Raw genomic sequence first — 18466 nt, forward strand, 5'->3', positions numbered from 1 at the left:
GGGATCTTAAAGCCAAATTGTTATATAGATGCAGAAATCTTCTTGGATCCTTTCATAGATTAGGATGAAAGAAAGATGATTATCACTTTCTTTGTGTGTGTGTGTGTGTGTGTTCAGTCGTAACTGTAGCCCACCAGGTTCCTCTGTCCATGGGATTTTTCAGGCAAGAATACTTGAGCAGGTTGCCATTTCCTTCTCCAGGGGATCTTCCCGACCCAGGAATCGAACCCACATCTCCTGTGTCTCCTGTATTGACAGGCAGGTTCTTCACCACTGAGCCACCTGGGAGACCTACCACCCTACAAAAACTGCTCTTATGAAGGTGATCAGTGAGCCCCACAGCATCATATCCTATACAGGCAATTCTCATTTCTCACCTAGCAGTAGCATTTGATGTAACTGAACACTTCATTTTTTAAACACTTTCTTCACTTGATTTCATGGATCCCACCCTCTCTAATTTTATTCCTCCTTCCTGGCCATGCCCTCTCATATTCTTCTGCTGGATTCATATTCTCTTCTTAACCATTTAATGTTAGAAGACCTAGAACTGAATCACAGGAACTTTTCTCTTTGAGAGAAAACTTTTCTCCTAAGAGGAGACACGTGGCTTTAAATATTTCTCAGTCCCAAATGTGTATATCTAGCTTCAAAATCTCCCCCAAACTCCAACTGCTTACTTGCTGTCTATGCTCAGATATCTATCTGGTAAAGCTCTCAAATTTAACATGTCCAGAAATAAATGCCAAGCCACAGTCTGCTTTGCATCTAAATTTGCCCCTCACCAAAATTCCCTATCTGGGTAAAAGGCATTATGATGGCCCATTTGTTTGAGCCAAAAAAATTTGAAGTTGACTTCTGTGCCTCTTTATTTACATACCATCTACAAATCTTGTCAACTAAGCCTTCAGTTTATTGCACCAAACCCAACCAATCTCCCCTTCTCCATCACCCCCACCTTAACCCAAACCATCACCATCTCTCTGCTTCCACACTTAACCTTTCTATAATCCCACACAGCCAAAACAACCCATTTAAATGTAAATCAGATTTACATCTTTGCTCAAAGTACCCCCCTTCCCATAGCTCCCACCCTTCTCAGATTAAATTCCAAGTCCTTGACATGAATTATAAGGCCATGTGTCTGGCCACATCCCAGAGTTTTTCTAAGGCTTTGTAAAGGTCACCTTAAACAGAGCTGTCTCATCATGCTGGTGACTTAAGTTTTAAGAGTTATCACATACCGTTTCCAAGAAATATCTCTGATGGTATGCACTGTTTTTGAAAGATGTATTTCATCATTGTCACCCTTAGTTAAATGAAAAATCTACCAGCCATGTACTATATACCCAGGGCTCTTTTCCAGAGTTTCTAAACCCCACTCCACCCCACGGCCAAGGAAGCAGGGCTTGAAGTCCTCCTTTGCCCTCAATGTTCAAGTCAAACATCCCCTGTTATGTGAAGCCTCTGTCTACTGCTGCTGCTGCTGCTAAGTCGCTTCAGTCGTGTCCGACTCTGTGCGACTCCATAGACCGCAGCCCACCAGGCTCCCCCGTCCCTGGGATTCTCCAGGCAAGAACACTGGAGTGGGTTGCCATTTCCTTCTCCAATGCACGAAAGTGAAAAGTGAAAGTGAAGTCGCTCAGTCGTGTCTGACTCTTCAGGACCCCATGGATCGCAGCCTACCAGGCTCCTCCATCCATGTGATTTTCCAGGCAAGAGTACTGGAGTGGGGTGCCATTGCCTTCTCCAAGCCTCTCTCTACTGGCCTCCTAATCACCTTCAGTCTCAGTACCCTACAGGAAGGGGGGGAAAAAAAAGATTTTCCTTTATGTTTCTTTAGCTCTGCGTTCATACACAGTGATTGAATGGAAATCTGTGAAACTTGTGTCTACCATGCACTTCTATTTGGAAAGGCAAGTCTATTAACTCACACTTTAAAAATATTCATATATGTTGTATTTAATCAGTTCTAAGCCTCACTTTTCTCATATTTTCAAGGCTGAAATTGAGGTCACTCTTAAATGATACAATTAGCAAAGTTTTTCAGCGACTTTTCCTTCTTGGTGGTATATAAAATAATGCATACTAACACATATATATGGAATTTAGAAAGTTGGTAATGATGGAAGCAACCCAGATGCCCATCAGCAGACGAATGGATGAGGAAGCTGTGGTACATATACACCATGGAATATTACTCAGCCATTAAAAAGAATTCATTTGAATCAGTTCTTATGAGATGGATGAAACTGGAGCCCATTATACAGAGCGAAGTAAGCCAGAAAGATAAAGACCATTACAGTATACTAACACATATATATGGACTTTAGAAAGATGGTAACGATAACCCTATATGCAAAACAGAAAAAGAGACTCAGATGTATGGAACAGACTTGTGGACTCTGGGAGAAGGCGAGGGTGGGATGTTTCAAGAGAACAGCATTGAAACATGTATATTATCTAGGGTGAAACGGATAACCCGCTCAGGTTGGGTACATGAGACAAGTGCTCGGGCCTGGTGCACTGGGAAGACCCAGAGGGATCGGGTGGAGAGGGAGGTGGGAGGGGGGACTGGGATGGGGAGTATATGTAAATCCATGGCTAATTCATATCAATGTATAACAAAAACTACTGTAATGATGTAAAGTAATTAGCCTTCAACTAATAAAAATTAAAAAAAAAAAAAAGATTTATGGGGGAAGAAAAGACCTGATAAAATGATGTCTATTTGAAAAAAAAAAAAAGAAAGTTGGTAATGATAACCCTATATGCAAAACAGAAAAAGAGACACAGATGTACAGAACAGACTTTTGGACTCTGTGGGAGAAGGTGAGGGTAGGGTGTCGAGAGAACAGCATGTATATTATCTATAGTGAAACAGATCACCAGCCCAGGTGGGATGCATGAGACAAGTGTTCGGGCCTGGGGCACTAGGAAGACCCAGAGGAATCAGGTGGAGAGGGAGGTGGGGGGGGGGGGGGAATCGGGATGGGGAATACATGTAACTCCATGGCTGATTCATGTCAATGTATGACAAAACGCACTGCAATGTTGTGAAGTAATTAGCCTCCAACTAATAAAAATAAATGAAAAAAAAAATAATGGCACCTTGAAATTGACATTAGCTTACATCTGATTAAATACAGAATATAAATCATCCGCGTTTATGTTCCTCCGTCTTCACTAGCAAAAGTTTAATATATCATTCCATATGAAAGTTTACTTTTGCTGCATTAAACTTAATTATAACATGAGTTGGGAATGGGTAATAACTTCTCACTTCCAAATTGTAGATTGCATCTGTATGAAAATGCTCCAGAAACTGAAAAACATTATATATATATCCTGCGTATTTTTTCACATTTAAAGATTACTAGTTAATAGAAGTAATCACCAACACTGTACGCGCCGACCAGACCACTGCAAAAGCCCAAGTGTCGAACGTAGGTTAGGCAGTTCAACTCACGCAGGTACACACGGCCCACCCACCCCGGAGCCGGTCCATACACGCTATACAAGTACACACAGGTGAGGAAGGCAAAGCTCTGATTGGCCGAGCGTCACGAGTCGCGCACGCAGAGGCCCCTTCGGAGCATGCGCGGGAAATTAGACGCAGGCGCGGCGCGCCAGCGCATGCTCAGTATGCCTCGGTCGCAGCTCGGGCGCCGGAGCGGGGTCGCGAAGTGCAGGCCGCCGCGCCACTGTCCGGCATGAAGGGCTGGGGTCCCGCAGCTCCCTCCTTCTCGCTCCAGCGCTATGGAATGCCTGCGGAGCCTGGCCCAGCTCCTGCCCCACGTGGTGGGGCTGCCCAGGCGCAGCCTGTGCGCTCTGGCCTTGGGCCTGACCCCCGGCACTCGCCCCTTCGTCGCCTACAGCCGCGCCACCGAATTGCTCGGAAGGAGGCGGGCCGCACCGCTGTGCTGGCCCCGCCGGCTCCCCGTGACAGGTACCGCTCTCCCCGCCCTGCAGTTTCGGGACGCCGGGCTTACGGTGACCCCAGGGCCCGACCCGACCGCCCGAGCCCACGTGGCTGTGGCTGCCCGCCCCGCGGCCTGCTCCGTCCTCGGCCTCCGGGTCCGCTCTTGGGCGCCGAGGTCCTGCCCTCTTCCCCAGGTTTGCGGGCGCAGCTGTCCCACCAGCTCCGAACTCGACTGAGGACCGCCCCGTGGGCCCTGCTAGAGTCCGCCAGCCCTCTGTCCTCTCCACTGGTCCGGCTGCAAACAGGGCTGAGTGCGCTTGAGAGGTTTTTAAGAATTTCGCTCCCATCCATCATGATAGTGCCGAAACCAAAATTAGGCTTATCTACCTGGAATGTATTTTTCCTTTCTGTCTCTTTCTTTTGAACGGACACATTTAGACATTTGTCCAGTTCCTCAGGAAAGGGATAGTGAGGCTGAAGACTTCAAAAACTGCTTCTGAGAAAGATCTGACTTTTCTTCAAGTACTGTGTAACCAGATAGAAGGGGATGGAGGTAGAAGTCTGTTCCCCCCCCCCCCCCCGATGATAAACCACGATGATAAACCACGATGATACCTTGACATTTTCAGAAGTGTGACAATGTGGGCTAATACTGCTCAAAAACCCGAGACATGTATGGCTTTTCAAATAAATTTTCTCAATAGTACTCTCAGAATGTTCCCAAAGTAGCTCCACTATCTCCACCTGCTTCCTCATACTCATTAGGAGAGTCTTTCCAAACTGGGTTACATTGCCGATCTAACCTTTTAGGACAAGCATTGAGATTCAGAATCTCTCTCTGATACCTTACGGTGAACGATGTCAGATTCATGATCTCTGAAGAAGATTTAGCTTTGGGACCAGAGACCAGACTTGACCACTCAGGACTCTTGTGTGGCGGTTTTATTAAAGTGAAAAAGGGACAGAGAAAACTTCTGACGTAGACAGCAGAAGGGGGTGGAGAGTGCCCCACTTGCTAGTCTTAGCAAGGGCTGTATACTGTTTTAATTAATTATTACAATAAATCAAAAGAATGTCTCAAGGTTGTAAAGATCTTACCAGACCCATTCCCACAATTTACATTTTAAGATAACAGGATTCAGTTCAGTTGCTCAGTCGTGTCGGACTCTTTGGGACCCCATGAACAGCAGCTCGCTGGGTCTTCCTGTCCATCACTAACTACCGGAGCTTACTCAAACTCATGTCCATTGAGTCAGTGATGCCATCCAGCCATCTCATCCTCTGTCATCTGCTTCTCCTGCCTTCAGTCTTTCCCAGCATCAGGGTCTTCTCGAATGAGTCGATTCTTCACCTCAAGGGTGGTCAAAGTATTGGAGTTTCAGCTTCAGTATTAGTCGTTCCAGTGAATATTCAGGACTGATTTCCTTTAGGATGGACTGGTTGGAATAACAGGATTAGAATTTAACAATAGAAAGATCTTACCAGGCCCACTCCCATAATACACGTTTTAAGATAACAGTATTAGTCAGAAGGTTTTCAGGAAGGAGAAACTGTCCTCAAGCAGAATATATTGTTGTTATATAATCCTTAGTACAGAGTTTAAATTGAGTTGTTTTGTATTGTAATCATCAGTTCAGGCTTAAAGAAAAAAATGTTTTATGTGACTAAGGTTAAGGAATGTTGAGAAAAAAAAGATCTTTGTCCTTTCCTCCTCCTTGAGAACTCCAGACCCCTATCTCCTCTTCAGGAGCCCCAGACCCCTCTCTCCTCCTTGGGGACCCTGGACTTCTTATCAGTCTCCCTAGAAATTGACTCTCTCACCTCTAGGTAACACTATCTAACTTGTGACTTATTAGCAAATGCTGATTTGTAGCGCTGTAACTTTTATTCTCTCCCTCCATGGGATTCTCCAGGCAAGAATACTGGAGTGGGTCGCCATTTCCTTCTCCAGGGAGGAGCCTAGTAGGCTACAATCCACAGGGTCGCAAAGAATCCGATACGACTGAGCGACTTCACTTTCACTTTCACTTTTATTCAGCTGACCCTCATAAGGTGGTTTGTACAGGGTAACCAGCAAACCTCAGATGGTAACAAATTATGTCCTTGAATGTATAGGAAAGAATAAGATCAGAAATGAGAATATAGCTTCATATTCTATGGATCGGAATCTTCGCCCATGCTTCTTGTGTTTAGTATTGTGAACAGTGTCCTTTCTCAGCTATTAAATTTACTTGGTTATGCTTGAGAGCTTTTCTTCAACTTAGTCTAATCACATTTTCAAGTAAAGGTTTGCCTTTATTCCAGTTCACCGGAGTCTTTATTCCAGTGCAGTGAATTATTTCACAAGTATTCAGTCTAAAGTATGTCAGTGGATGTAGAAAACGGCCTTGTGAAAATGCTGGGTGGTAAGGAGAGGGTGGGACGAATTGAGGGAGCAGCATGGACATGTACACCCCCCGTGTAAAATGGATGGTTAGTGGGCAGCCGCTGCATGGCACAGGGAGCTCGGTTTGGTGCTCTGGTGACCGAAAGGGGTGGGACGGGGGCAGGCAGGCCCAAGAGGGAAGGGGTGTATATTTGCACATAGCTGATTGACCTACAGCAGAAACCAGCGCAACATTGTGAAGCAGTTATACTCCATTTTAAAAAATAATTAAACAAAGTGTATCAGTGGGGAAGAAATTAAGTATAGAGTTAAAATCTGTAGGCTTCATAATTTATAGGTTAATCAAACAATCCTGATATTTCAAATGCTGAGAGGTCAGGTAGTTCTTGGAATATATGTTTTCTAAACTATGTCTTCCAATGTAACTTTCATTAACAGCCTTTCTACATTATATGAAAAGGAATAGGCGTTTTACTTAAATCTCAGAACGCTGTTACACATTTGATGTCCAACTCCAAGATAGAAAGGAAAAGGGGTGGTTGGGATCCATTAATTGTTCTAATGCCTCACCTGAACTATTACTTTTAAAAACCACGTTTTGCCAAACCTAACATAATCCCCTGTAAATGTTAAAAGTGTTTCTTACTTTCCCTCTGGGAAAAAAATTCAAAACATAGTGAAATAGTTTGAAGACCTTTATAGACTATGAAGAGTTGTATCTTAGCTATATGTGAAAACCAATCATATGCTCACACGGAATTCTCTAATTCATTCTTCAGGTGAAATTTACCGGAATAGAACTTCTGATGTGCCTCAAGCCACTTTAGCCAGTGTATCCCCGGTGTTTACTGTGGTGAGTATGTGTGGTCCATTTGATGACTTAAAGAGAGTACATACTTCTTATGTTAACTGGGCTGGAGTGATCAACCATGATACTACTTACTTAGTTTTATAATGTGTAAGTCACTGTCTTGTGTTTAGCCAGTGACTTGAGTGCCAGCTAGATTTGCCGAACAGCACTCTTGAGTCTCTGCTAATATCTGCAGAGTTTGTCCTGGTACTAGAACAGATGGCTCAAATCACAATTCAGAGCTTCCTAATTGAATACTCAAGATTTCTCCAGAAATCTATTCAGAGGTCCCTGAAGGCTGTTAGCCACAAAATGGCTTGAACCTGTGCTATGCAACATAATACATGCAGAAGCATTTTGAAGGCAGCACAGGGTATTACTTCAAACTGCACGCTTTGTTGGGTCCTGATCTCTGCAACGTTCTCTGAAATGATTCCGAGAAAAAAATCGAATAAAACAACATAAATAGTGTGTATCACACACACATATTTAAAGAAAGAAAAATACAGCCATTGGGGCACATATTAACAAAGGGCGATTCTAGGTCAAGGTTACATGGAAATTGGTTGTAATATTCTTGTAACGTTTTTGTAGACTTAATTTTTTAAATCTTATTTAGAGAAAGTGCTTGCTCTGAGCCAGAGTTTGTAAATTCAGATCTGAACTCGGTCTCTTACTAACTGGATGGACGTGGACAAGTTACGATACTATCTTTGTGCCTTGGTTTTTCTCACCTGTAATCTAGGAGTAATAGTACCTACCTTGTAGAATTGTGAGATTTAAATTAATTCAAATAAGTAAAACCCTTAAAAATAATACCTCACACATGGTAAGCATTCAGTCTATATATTAGCCATTATATATCATCATTATTTAGGTTTTTTAACTTAGCTTTTCTTTATGAACTGTACAGGACAAGACAACTCCCAGAATTGCACGGAAAAGTTGTCACTGTTATTCACTGTTCTGGGAGTTAGCCAGTTTAATTAAACAATACAAAGTCAGATGTTAAATATTGAAAGAAGGTTCTTTGCAGGTGAAATCATTGTCTACCAGGAACACTTAAGAAAATCAGTTGATGCTATTTGAAATAATGTGAGTTCCTTTACAAGGTAAACATTTTTTAAAAAATCAGTTTGATCTCATTTTTTTAATTAAAAATTCCCATTAAAAATGATACAGATAAATACGGAGATGCAGAAATTTTCACCATACATTGTTAAGTTGAAAGCAGAGGAGAGACTGCAAACAAGTGCTGTAGAGTGAATGTATTTAGTAAGAATAAGTCTGGAAGGGCATTTAGTAAAATGATAGCATGGTTTTCTCTAAAATTTGTGACCAAGTAGTTTTATTTGCAAATTTTCTGCAGCAAATGTATGTATTTGAAATAAGCTTAAAGAGGAAAGCTAGTATATATTACACAAAATAAAACTTCCCTTGATGTAGGTTTCCCTTTAACTCTGATGTTTTATGGTGCTTATATATTCCTATTGATGTTATCTTTGTTCACAAGAAGCAAGCTGAAATATATTATGAAGTTTTATTGTGGTATTATTAATATAGCATGTGTATTTAGGACTTGTACCTCGACTATATCTTAGAGTGTGTCTTCTGAAAATGCATATTTAAATAGTAATTAGTGCAGTCCAGCACATAGTGATTGATTTAACATTATTTTGACATCTTCAGACTTGACTTGTAGACAAGTAGTATGGGAAAACGTTCCCTCTGCTTTATAGGAAATAAGTAGTTTCTGCACTGTGTCCTCTCTGCACTATCAGAAGAGGTCTTTTCTGTAAATATTTATTGATTCTGCAGCACCCACCAGAGAGACCTCGTAACATCCCGCAGATATTAATACTTAGATTCCCAAGATAAGCCACATTTGGTCCCAGTCTATTCAGAAGGCAAAAGGATAGGAAATTCACAAGGGCAGTATTTGGTGTTTTCTCTTCGAAAGAAGTCCTTCCAGCCATCCAGGGGCTCCTGTGGCCCCCTGTGTGAAGCTCAGGTACGAGGAGAGCATATTCTCAAAGGTGGGTGCAAGATCCACCTTGGCTTAGGCCCCTGAGGCCCTCTAGTGCCAGTATCTCTTGTCACCATCCCAGAGGCATATCCCAGGCTCCTGCAAAGAGCACAGTCAGTCACAAGAGCCACTGTCCTCAGGGAAGGCAGAGCTGTGGCTCCCCGCCAGGTATCATAATCCATTCTCCGTCTTCCCAGTGCAGCCCAGCGAGCAGCGATGGGGCATTTTCCATAAGCGATGTGGCCTAGTAACACAGCTGACGCTCCTTTATCAGATCTTCTGAGGAACCAAGTTAGATAGTTAATCCAAGGTCAGATTTGTCCTGGCAAAGGAAAGGGGACTTTTTGTATTAATCCTGAACTCATAACCGAATTTAACTTAGGAACAGCAGATATGGTTTATATCTTCATCATTTTAGAGTTATTTTCATAATACCATATAATATGATACTACAAATCATGTACTGATTTGGGAGAAAATAATGTTTTTGTTATCTGTCTCCAGACAAAATTTGACAAAGAAGGAAAGGTGACTTCTTTTGGTGAGTATCTGTAATTTTCTTTTAAATCAACCCACTGGAAGTAAACTATTTTGAGTAGAATATTGTGTGCATATATGGATGTGTTGAAGATGATCTTTCTTAAGCTTTTGTCCATTAGCCCTAATTACTGACAGCACCTGACCTGTACTGTAATTTTGGGGGGCTGGGGGGGAGGTTAGGAGCCACTTAACACTCTTAATAGAATGTTAAAGAGTGTTGGCTGGTATGCCGCCAAGAGAGAAACACTTTTCGCCCTTGTTTCTCTTCCTTAGTCTCCCTTTCACTGCCCTGGTCCTCACGTTCATCTCCTCCTGTGCCGTGCTGAAGGCAGAGTCGAGTGATCCCACTGCCATTGCAGTGGGTGACAGGACAGGAGGGATAGGGGCGCTGGGTGGTAGTCATTGAAACTCTGCCAGCGGCGGCTCTTGTGGACGGTTAGTTTTTAAAATGAAACTCAGCGTTACTTTACTGTCTGACCTCAGGTGCAGGTTTCAGATCTCCCTGTCCTTCCCACGCTTAGTCCTGTTCCTGCTATTGCTGAGATCCTAGCGGGGTATACTGGGTATTTTTTGGCTCAGTGTCTCCTTAAAAGGTTGTTCTACTTAGAGCTCTATCACAGGTGTGGCTTGATACTGTAAGAATAGATGCTACTATTACCAGCATCATTTCTTGAGTTTCTTTGTCTGTTTTGCTTTTTCTTAGGTGATAAATTGAGTTTTCAGGTAGGAGAATCTAGTGTTTATTTTCTCATTTTGTATTAGTCTAAGAACAAAGACAATTGGACCTATCTGTTCATAGATTTAAAATGCTGAACTGGATACTGTAGTAAGGAAAAAATAGAAAATGTAGTTCTGTACAGTTCATATTTAAAAATCCATGCATCTGGAGCTAGGAATTGTTACTGTAAGTTCTAATGATATATAACTATGGTTTTTATACTGGTCCCAAGGGGTTTTTCCAAGTGCAGAGAAATTTTATGAAGTATGGTTAAGAGGAGAAAAGAAAACTTAGTTGACCAGATTTAGCCTGAGTATGTTTTTCAGGTAGAAATGGGTGTTTAAAAGACCCATTTTGATTACTTAGCCATTAAAAAGAATGAAATAATGGTATTTGCAGCAACATGGATGGATATAGAGATTGTCATACTGAGTGAAGTAATTCAGACAGAAAAGGAGAATTATCGTGTGATATCCTTTATATGTGGACTCTAAAAAGAAATGATACAAATGAACTTACAAAATAGAGACTCACAGACTTAAAGAACAAACTTACGGTTGTAGGGGGAGTGAGGAGAGTTGGGGAAGGGATAATTAGGGAGTTTGGGATGGACATGTACACACTGCTATATTTAAAATGGATAACCAACAAGGACCCACCATATAGCATATGAAACTCTGCTCAATGTTATGTGGCAGCCTGGATAGGAGGGGATTTTGGGGGAGAATGGATACATGTGTGTCTATATGGCTGAGTCCCTTTCCTCTTCACCTGAAATTGTGACAACATTGTTAATCCGCTATACCCCAATACAAAATTAAAAGTTTTTTTTTTTTAAAAATGCAGTGGCATAAATTGCAAAAAAAGCAAAAAGACTCATTTTAGCTCTTGTTTCTGGTAGTAATAGAAGATTATCTCACTGGTGTTGGGAGGGGTACTCTGATATAAAAATCTAAACTTTTTGGTTTATAAGTTTACCCACTCCTTTTATTGAACACATTTCTTTTTTAGAAAGGAAGAAAACTGACTTATATCAAGAATTAGGTCTTCAAGCCAGAGATTTGAGGTTTCAGCATTTAATGAGCATCACAACCAGAAACAATAGGATTATCATGCGAATGGAGGTAAAGGATTTTATTTCATCTACATTTCTCCCCTGCAGTCTTAAAATTCCTTCCTTGCTATCTTGATCAGTAGTTTAAAAGTAATTTGTAATAAAAAGTAGATGTGTGGATTTATAATATAACGTGTTGTTAGAAGCAGAACTCATTTCACGTGAATTGTACACCCATACTGAGCAGGTGTAGCACTGCTCTGTTAATAATGAAAAGATCTGACTGCGCTCTCCTTTCTGACTGTTTGAATTTAGTCTCTGGTTTCAAAGTAAGAGAAAGATTCTTGATTTATAACAGATTTTTTTAGTCGTATACAGTATATATATAATTGCATTATAACTTCAGCTACTAAGAATATATTCTGGTTTTTGAAATAGCCTAAAAGTAACCTTTATATTTTATCATCTTTTGTTTTTGAAATATTTATTTATTTGGCTGTGCTGGATGTTAGTTGCTGCATGTGGAATCTAGTTCCCTGACCCGGAATTGAACTGGGGGGCCCCCTGCATTGGGAGTGCAGAATCTTAGCCACTGGACCACGAGGAAAGTCCCTAAAGTTTATCATCTTAATTTTTTTTATTTTTACAGAAAGCTTTAAGTTATTTTGGTGGGCTGATGTTTAAGGTTTGGAAACAGATGAGGGGTCACAGGTCTCAGCATCATTCCTGCAGTGGATTCAAGACTTGCTTTCTTCAAAAAGTCTTTGGCAAGTTTTTTGTCATTTATCTAGAATTTATTTAAAAATGGGAAACAGTCTTCTCAGGTGATTTTGTGTAGAACTCATTTTACATGGATTATAGAAGAACATTAATTATAGCATCTAATTGGTATGTGTATAGGTATTCACTGTATAATTTTTCAACTTTTCTGAATAAAAATGTTCACTTTACAGTTGACCTTTGAGCCTCATGGGGGTGGGGGCACTGAACCTCCACACAGTCAAAAATACATGTATACCTTAGAGTTCCTCCATACCTGCTGTACCCTATCCTCAGATTCAGCCACCGCAGATCGTGTATTTGTGTGGTGTTTACTACTGAAAAACATCTGCATGTAAAATGACCCAAACACAGAATATGTTAGCCTTACTCTTTAGAATTTTAACTTCATCGTGTTCTAAATTAGAGCACTAAGGCTACATTTTATCTTTATGATTTCAAATTAGCTTAGTATGTTTTGGTGATATTTTAAAAAGGAAACTTTCCCACTTCAGCCAAACCAATCATGATTAAACTAAATCTTTTCTAAAAGCCTACTGAATGCTGGAGTTTTAAAAAGACCTTATCTTGTTTCCTTTGTTCTCTATATTTCTCTTGATTACCCTGGAAATCCTAGTAAATACATAATCTGTTTAATTCTAGTTCTGTTGAGAGTGAGTGAGAGGTATTAAGATTTGCATTTATTTTAGGCTTCCTTTCTTAAAAAAAAAAAAAAAGTCTTGGTGTTTTTGTTGATTTGTTTTTGAAAAACCAAATGAACAGTGATTTGGTTTGCTGCTGCTGCTAAGTCGCTTCAGTCGTGTCCGACTCTCTGTGACCCCATAGACGGCAGCCCACCAGGCTACCCCGTCCCTGGGATTCTCCAAGCAAGAACGCTGGAGTGGGTTGCCATTTCCTTCTCCAATGCATGCAAGTTAAAAGTGAAAGTGAAGTCGCTCAATTGTGCCTGACTCTTAGTGACCCTGTGGACTGCAGCCTACCAGACTCCTCCGTCCATGGGATTTTCCAGGCAAGAGTACTGGAGTGGGGTGCCATTGCCTTCTCCAGTGATTTGGTTTAGGCTAGTCCAAAATTAAAGAGAGTATTGGGACTTCCCTGGTGATCCAGTGGCTAAGATTCCTTGCTCCCAATGCAGGGACCCTGGCTTTGATCCCTGGTTAGGGAACTAGATCCCACGTGCTGCAACTAAGACTGGGTGCAGCCAAATAAATAGTTTTAAAAAATTAATAGAGTATTAAATACTAAATATTTTTATGAATGTTATTTTTCTCTACAACTTACATATATGCCTGTGTACATATATTTATCTACAGATATATATATATATATATATATTTTTTTTTTTTTTTACAGTATTTGAAAGCTGTGATAACTCCAGAGTGTCTTCTGATACTCGATTACCGTAATTTGAACTTGGAGCAGTGGCTTTTCCGGGAGCTCCCTTCACAGTTGGCTGGAGAGGGCCAACTTGTCACATACCTTTTACCTTTTGAGTTTAGAGCTATAGAAGCACTCCTGCAGTATCGGGTGAGCCTGTGTTTGTCTAGCTTCTTGAATGTTTTCTGGTTTTACAATGCTATTGAGGAGGAAGACACTTTGGTTTTTTCTTTTTTTGCCTGTGCTGGGTCTTCTTGCTGTGTGTGCTTCTCTCTCGTTGTAGCAAGCGGGGCCTTCTCTCTAGTTGTGGTGCACAGGCTTCTATTGCCTTGGCTTCTATTGCCGTGGCTTCTCTTGTTGCTCAGGGTTTCCCTGGTGGCTCAGATGTAAAGAATCTGCCTGCAGTGCAGGAGACTGGGGTTCAATACCTGGATCGGGAAGATCCCCTGGAGAAGGAAATGGCTGTCCACTCCAGTATTCTTGCCTAGGAAGTCCTATGGACAGAGGAGTCTAGTGGGCTACAGTCCATGGGATCGCAGTTGGACATGACTTAGCCACTAAACAACAGCTCTTGTTTCTGAGCACAGGCTCCAGGGTGCTGGGGCTTCAGTATCAGTAGCTGTGGCTCCTGGGCTCTAGAGAACAAGCTCAATAGTTGCGGTGCACAGGCTGAGTTGCCTCACGGCATGTAGGATCTTCCCAGATCTGGGATCCAACCCATGTCTCCTGCATTGGCGGGTGGATTCTTTATGATTGAGCCACCAGGGAATCACTGGTGTTGTTTTAATGGCACTTTCTGTAACCACACCCTCCCCCAAATAGAAACTTCTCAGGGTCTTACATGCAGAAGGTACTTAATTTTTAAAGTTTATGACTCAAATAGATCTAAAGTCTCTAGGTATAGTACACAGAGTCTCTTTAACAGTCATGTTCTGACATTCAGTGAAACACATCTCAGGTTGTCTATCCTGACATCCTGTTTAGGGATACTAATTCAAAATACTTATCTTAAATGTGATATAAATGGACATACCAAAAGGTTTTAGCTGTATTCCATTTTATTCTCTAACTAAATTGTATGTTGGGTAACTGCTTACACATGATAAATACAATACAAATATTTTATCAGATCATTCTGGTGCTTACCAATCATTCTTTGATTTGTTTGTACAATCCTTTGAGGTAGCTAAATGATGCCTCTGTTTGAGATCTAGTTTGACATTGGAATCGTGTGCACTTCTCACAGCTCTTCTATTAAATTGATAATCACTGAGGGTCTGGGGATCCTGTTCGAGCTCTGAACAAGGATGGTCACTGCTTTCTTGGCTGTGACAAATCTTTCATCATCTATTCTTCCCCCAACAGTCAGGATAGTACTATTCAGGACCTGGCTACAAGCAAGAGCCAGTGCCATGAGCATCCTAACCAGGATGGGAGAAGAGGAGGGAAGAGGGGAGAATAAAGGGGGCGTGAGGTGCGTGGGGGGTTGGTGGTACCTGGCACCCTTCTCTTTGTCTGCCTTGCTCTATTGAGGCAGTAGGAGGTGGCTCCATTCCTTACTGGGGCCAATGAGGCAATAGCACCAGCTAGTACCAGCCAGTGAGATGGTGGCTAGTTGAAGCCCCCTCACTAAGCAGGGAAATAATAGAAGGAAAGAAATGAAGGTACATGAACAATGGTCAGTGGTGAAGCTACACAGAGTCAGCTCTCAGGAGCTCATGCTGCGGTGGAGAGAGTGTTGGAATTTACAGTATTAATTAATTTCACTTCTTATTTGAGCTACTGTTATGCTGTGTGCCAACAGTTATTGGAAGTATTTTAACAACTAGTATAGCTATATCATGGAGAAGGGCAACCCACTCCACTATTCTTATCTGAAAAATCCCGTGGACAGAGGGCTGTGGTCCATAGGGTTGCAGAGAGTCTAACACAACTGAAGCGACTTAGCATGCACATTCTTATATTTGTATCAATGCATACTTGTTGGTTAATCCTGCTATGGCTATAATAACGTGAATAAATAAATATACATTTGACTTTTCAACTTTACTTTTTAAAGTTTAAGGTATGTTTCGTTTTTTAAAAGAGCTTTTTTCTTTTTTCTAAAAGTTCTTTGTTCATAGGAATTATCAACTATTTCCTATTCTGTTTACAAAGAACATAGGTATTGTTTACCATATGTGAAGTTCATTTTAAACACGGAATGGCAGCTTTTCTTTTAATCAGTCTTCCATTCCTTTGATACCAAGTGTCTGTAGGGGGAGGACTCTTACGGGAGTTAATTTTCTGTCACCCAAATGGGAGCCTGGCAACAACATTATGCATGATTATCTTTTAACCTAGGAGATTGAGTTTTTTAATCATCTGAGATAGGCATTCCAACCGTAACCGTGTTCTGAAATGTTACCAGCCTTCCTAGCTATTTTAGATTTCTATATTTAATCAGAGGATTCACTGACCCTGAGTATTCTAAAAAGATTGTTTTAATTCTTATGAAAGGTCATGTTGTTATCTAGATCAACACCCTTCAGGGGAAACTTAGCATTTTGCAACCACTGATCCTTGAGACTTTGGACGCTTTAGTGGATCCCAAACATTCTTCCGTAGACAGAAGCAAACTGCACATCTTGCTACAAAATGGCAAAAGGTAAATATGGGTGATTTACCAAGTTGGGAATTAGACACAAGTGTCTTAAACTTCTCTTTCAGTAGTCTTAAGAGTGAAATGTTTAACGTAAAATCTGTCTTTCATAACTTTAAAGTAGGAAAGTAGCCTAGGTGGGAAGTTGAGCTAAAAGGGGCACACAAACTAATGTTTATTGAAAAGCTGTTTTCAGTGAAATGCTGTATCAGTCTCTCTTATATGTGTGATCTCATCTCAACCTGTCATCAGTCCTGTTGACACGGTCCTTATTTTGAAAATATGAAAATCGAGGTCTAAGTAATTTGTCTAAACTTTAATAGCTACTAAATGACAGGTCTATATTCAAATCGTATTTTTTTTCCCCTCCAAAGTTCATGAGGTTTTTGTTTGTTGATCATAATGCATTCCGGAATTTAATGTACTAACTTGTATTACAGATTGAATGATCAGTCCCTCAGGATTTGTACCCCCTAAAATCCCTTCAAGAGTTAATAGTTAAAATTCCTGAGTCAGTTTTTTGTCCAAAAATATTAGGATGTTCTTATCAAATAAAAGTAAATGGTCTCTTCTTTTTTTTTTTTCCCCATTTATTTTTATTAGTTGGAGGCTAATTACTTTACATCATTACAGTAGTTTTTGTCATACATTGAAATGAATTAGCCATGGATTTACATGTATTCCCCATCCCGGTCCCCCCTCCCACCTCCCTCTCCACCCGATCCCTCTGGGTCTTCCCAGTGCACCAGGCCCGAGCACTTGTCTCATGCACCCAACCTGGGCTGGTGATCTGTTTCACCCTAGATAATATACGTTTCAATGCTGTTCTCTTGAAACATCTCTTCTTGTATTATCACTGCCATAATTAAGAACAAAAGTAAATTTCTGGGCCCAAAAGTTTTTACATCACAGTGATTGTATGTTTCTGAGATAAATAACATGTGCTGAAAATTATATCATTGTTTAATTTTATCACTTAATATATTAACAGCCTTGTATTGGGAATTGGTTCTCAAACTGCATAGTAAATACCAAAAATTTTTTACAAGTCAGTGTTTATCATGAATGTATGAGGGAGTCTGCTTGATAAGATGTTAGAAAGGCACTACTCCTGTAGGGAAATTTTTTATAGGTTTGTGTTATTGATCATTTCTGTACAATTATTCTTAACAGCCTGTCAGAGTTAGAAACAGATATTAAAATCTTCAAAGAGTCCATTTTGGAGATCTTAGATGAAGAGGAGCTGCTGGAAGAGCTCTGCCTGACAAAGTGGAGTGACCCGCAAGTCTTGTGAGTGACCAGTGACGCTTTGTTAGCTTTTCTTTTCGAATTCAGATAACTTTATAATAAAGAAGAACATTTTTCTAGAATAGAGGGTGCACTCTTCATCTCCAGTTTCGTTATTTCCTTTTCCGTATTGCATCTAATTGAATTTAATGAAGACTTATTAAGTGCTTGCTCTGTATACAACAACTGTAAAGATAAACACAGACCAACAGAGTGACAGACACAGCTAACTTTGCTGGAGAGGTCGCGGGAGAGAGAGGAAAAGGGTGGATGGCGTGCAGGGAGGCGAGTGAGACACTGGCACAGATTCTGTAAGTCTGGTTAATACAAAAACACTCTTATAGACCTTTCATTTCTTACTTAAAAAATGAACTTAAAAATCATGTGTGCTTCTTGTGTATACTCAAGTTTAAATGCTGCCTTTTCAAATGTTTTTGTTCTTTGTAACTATCAGTATCAGAGTTTAATACAGACACCTTTGTAATGTCCATAGTTTGCCTAGAGTGTACAGATTTTTTAATTATTTTGAGAAATTAGTTATCTATATCTTACTAAGGAAACAAAATAAAAAGGGCTTTGTAACCCTTGATATTCTGACAGATAGATATAGTAGCAGAAACTCTAACACTTGAAGTCTTGTTCGCTTCCCTTCTTAGGCCAATCTGTCTCTAATATGCTTTATAAGTGTCTTTTACACAGTGCTTCATTCCTGCTTATCCTCTTTGGTAGGATTGGGGGTATAACTAAAGAAGGAAAAAAAACTAGTAACTTTTTTTTTTACTGAAGTATAATTGATTTACAATTTTGTGCTAATTTCTGTTATACAGTAGAGTGACTCAGTTACACACCTATGTGTATTCCTTTTTTAGATTCTTTTCCGCTGTG

General features: G+C 40.6%; 1 protein-coding gene across 2 annotated transcripts in view; it reads left to right on the plus strand.

Annotated features, from left to right (window-relative positions):
* The first annotated feature begins 3632 nt into the window (after window positions 1-3632).
* MRS2 (magnesium transporter MRS2) overlaps window positions 3633-18466 on the plus strand; it is a 36125-nt gene continuing 21291 nt past the window's right edge. The window contains exons 1-7 of one of the 2 annotated variants that reach the window (XM_070456219.1): window positions 3633-3949; window positions 7088-7161; window positions 9689-9725; window positions 11454-11566; window positions 13630-13803; window positions 16170-16300; window positions 17468-17584. In XM_070456219.1, coding sequence (XP_070312320.1) covers window positions 3760-3949; window positions 7088-7161; window positions 9689-9725; window positions 11454-11566; window positions 13630-13803; window positions 16170-16300; window positions 17468-17584 — 836 coding nt within the window. In that variant the 5' untranslated portion in view covers window positions 3633-3759. The remainder of the gene's footprint in view (window positions 3950-7087; window positions 7162-9688; window positions 9726-11453; window positions 11567-13629; window positions 13804-16169; window positions 16301-17467; window positions 17585-18466) is intronic. The other variant, XM_070456218.1, reaches the window with a different exon arrangement.

The sequence above is a fragment of the Odocoileus virginianus genome, chromosome 27 (genome assembly GCF_023699985.2).
Source record: "Odocoileus virginianus isolate 20LAN1187 ecotype Illinois chromosome 27, Ovbor_1.2, whole genome shotgun sequence".
Taxonomy (NCBI): domain Eukaryota; kingdom Metazoa; phylum Chordata; class Mammalia; order Artiodactyla; family Cervidae; genus Odocoileus; species Odocoileus virginianus.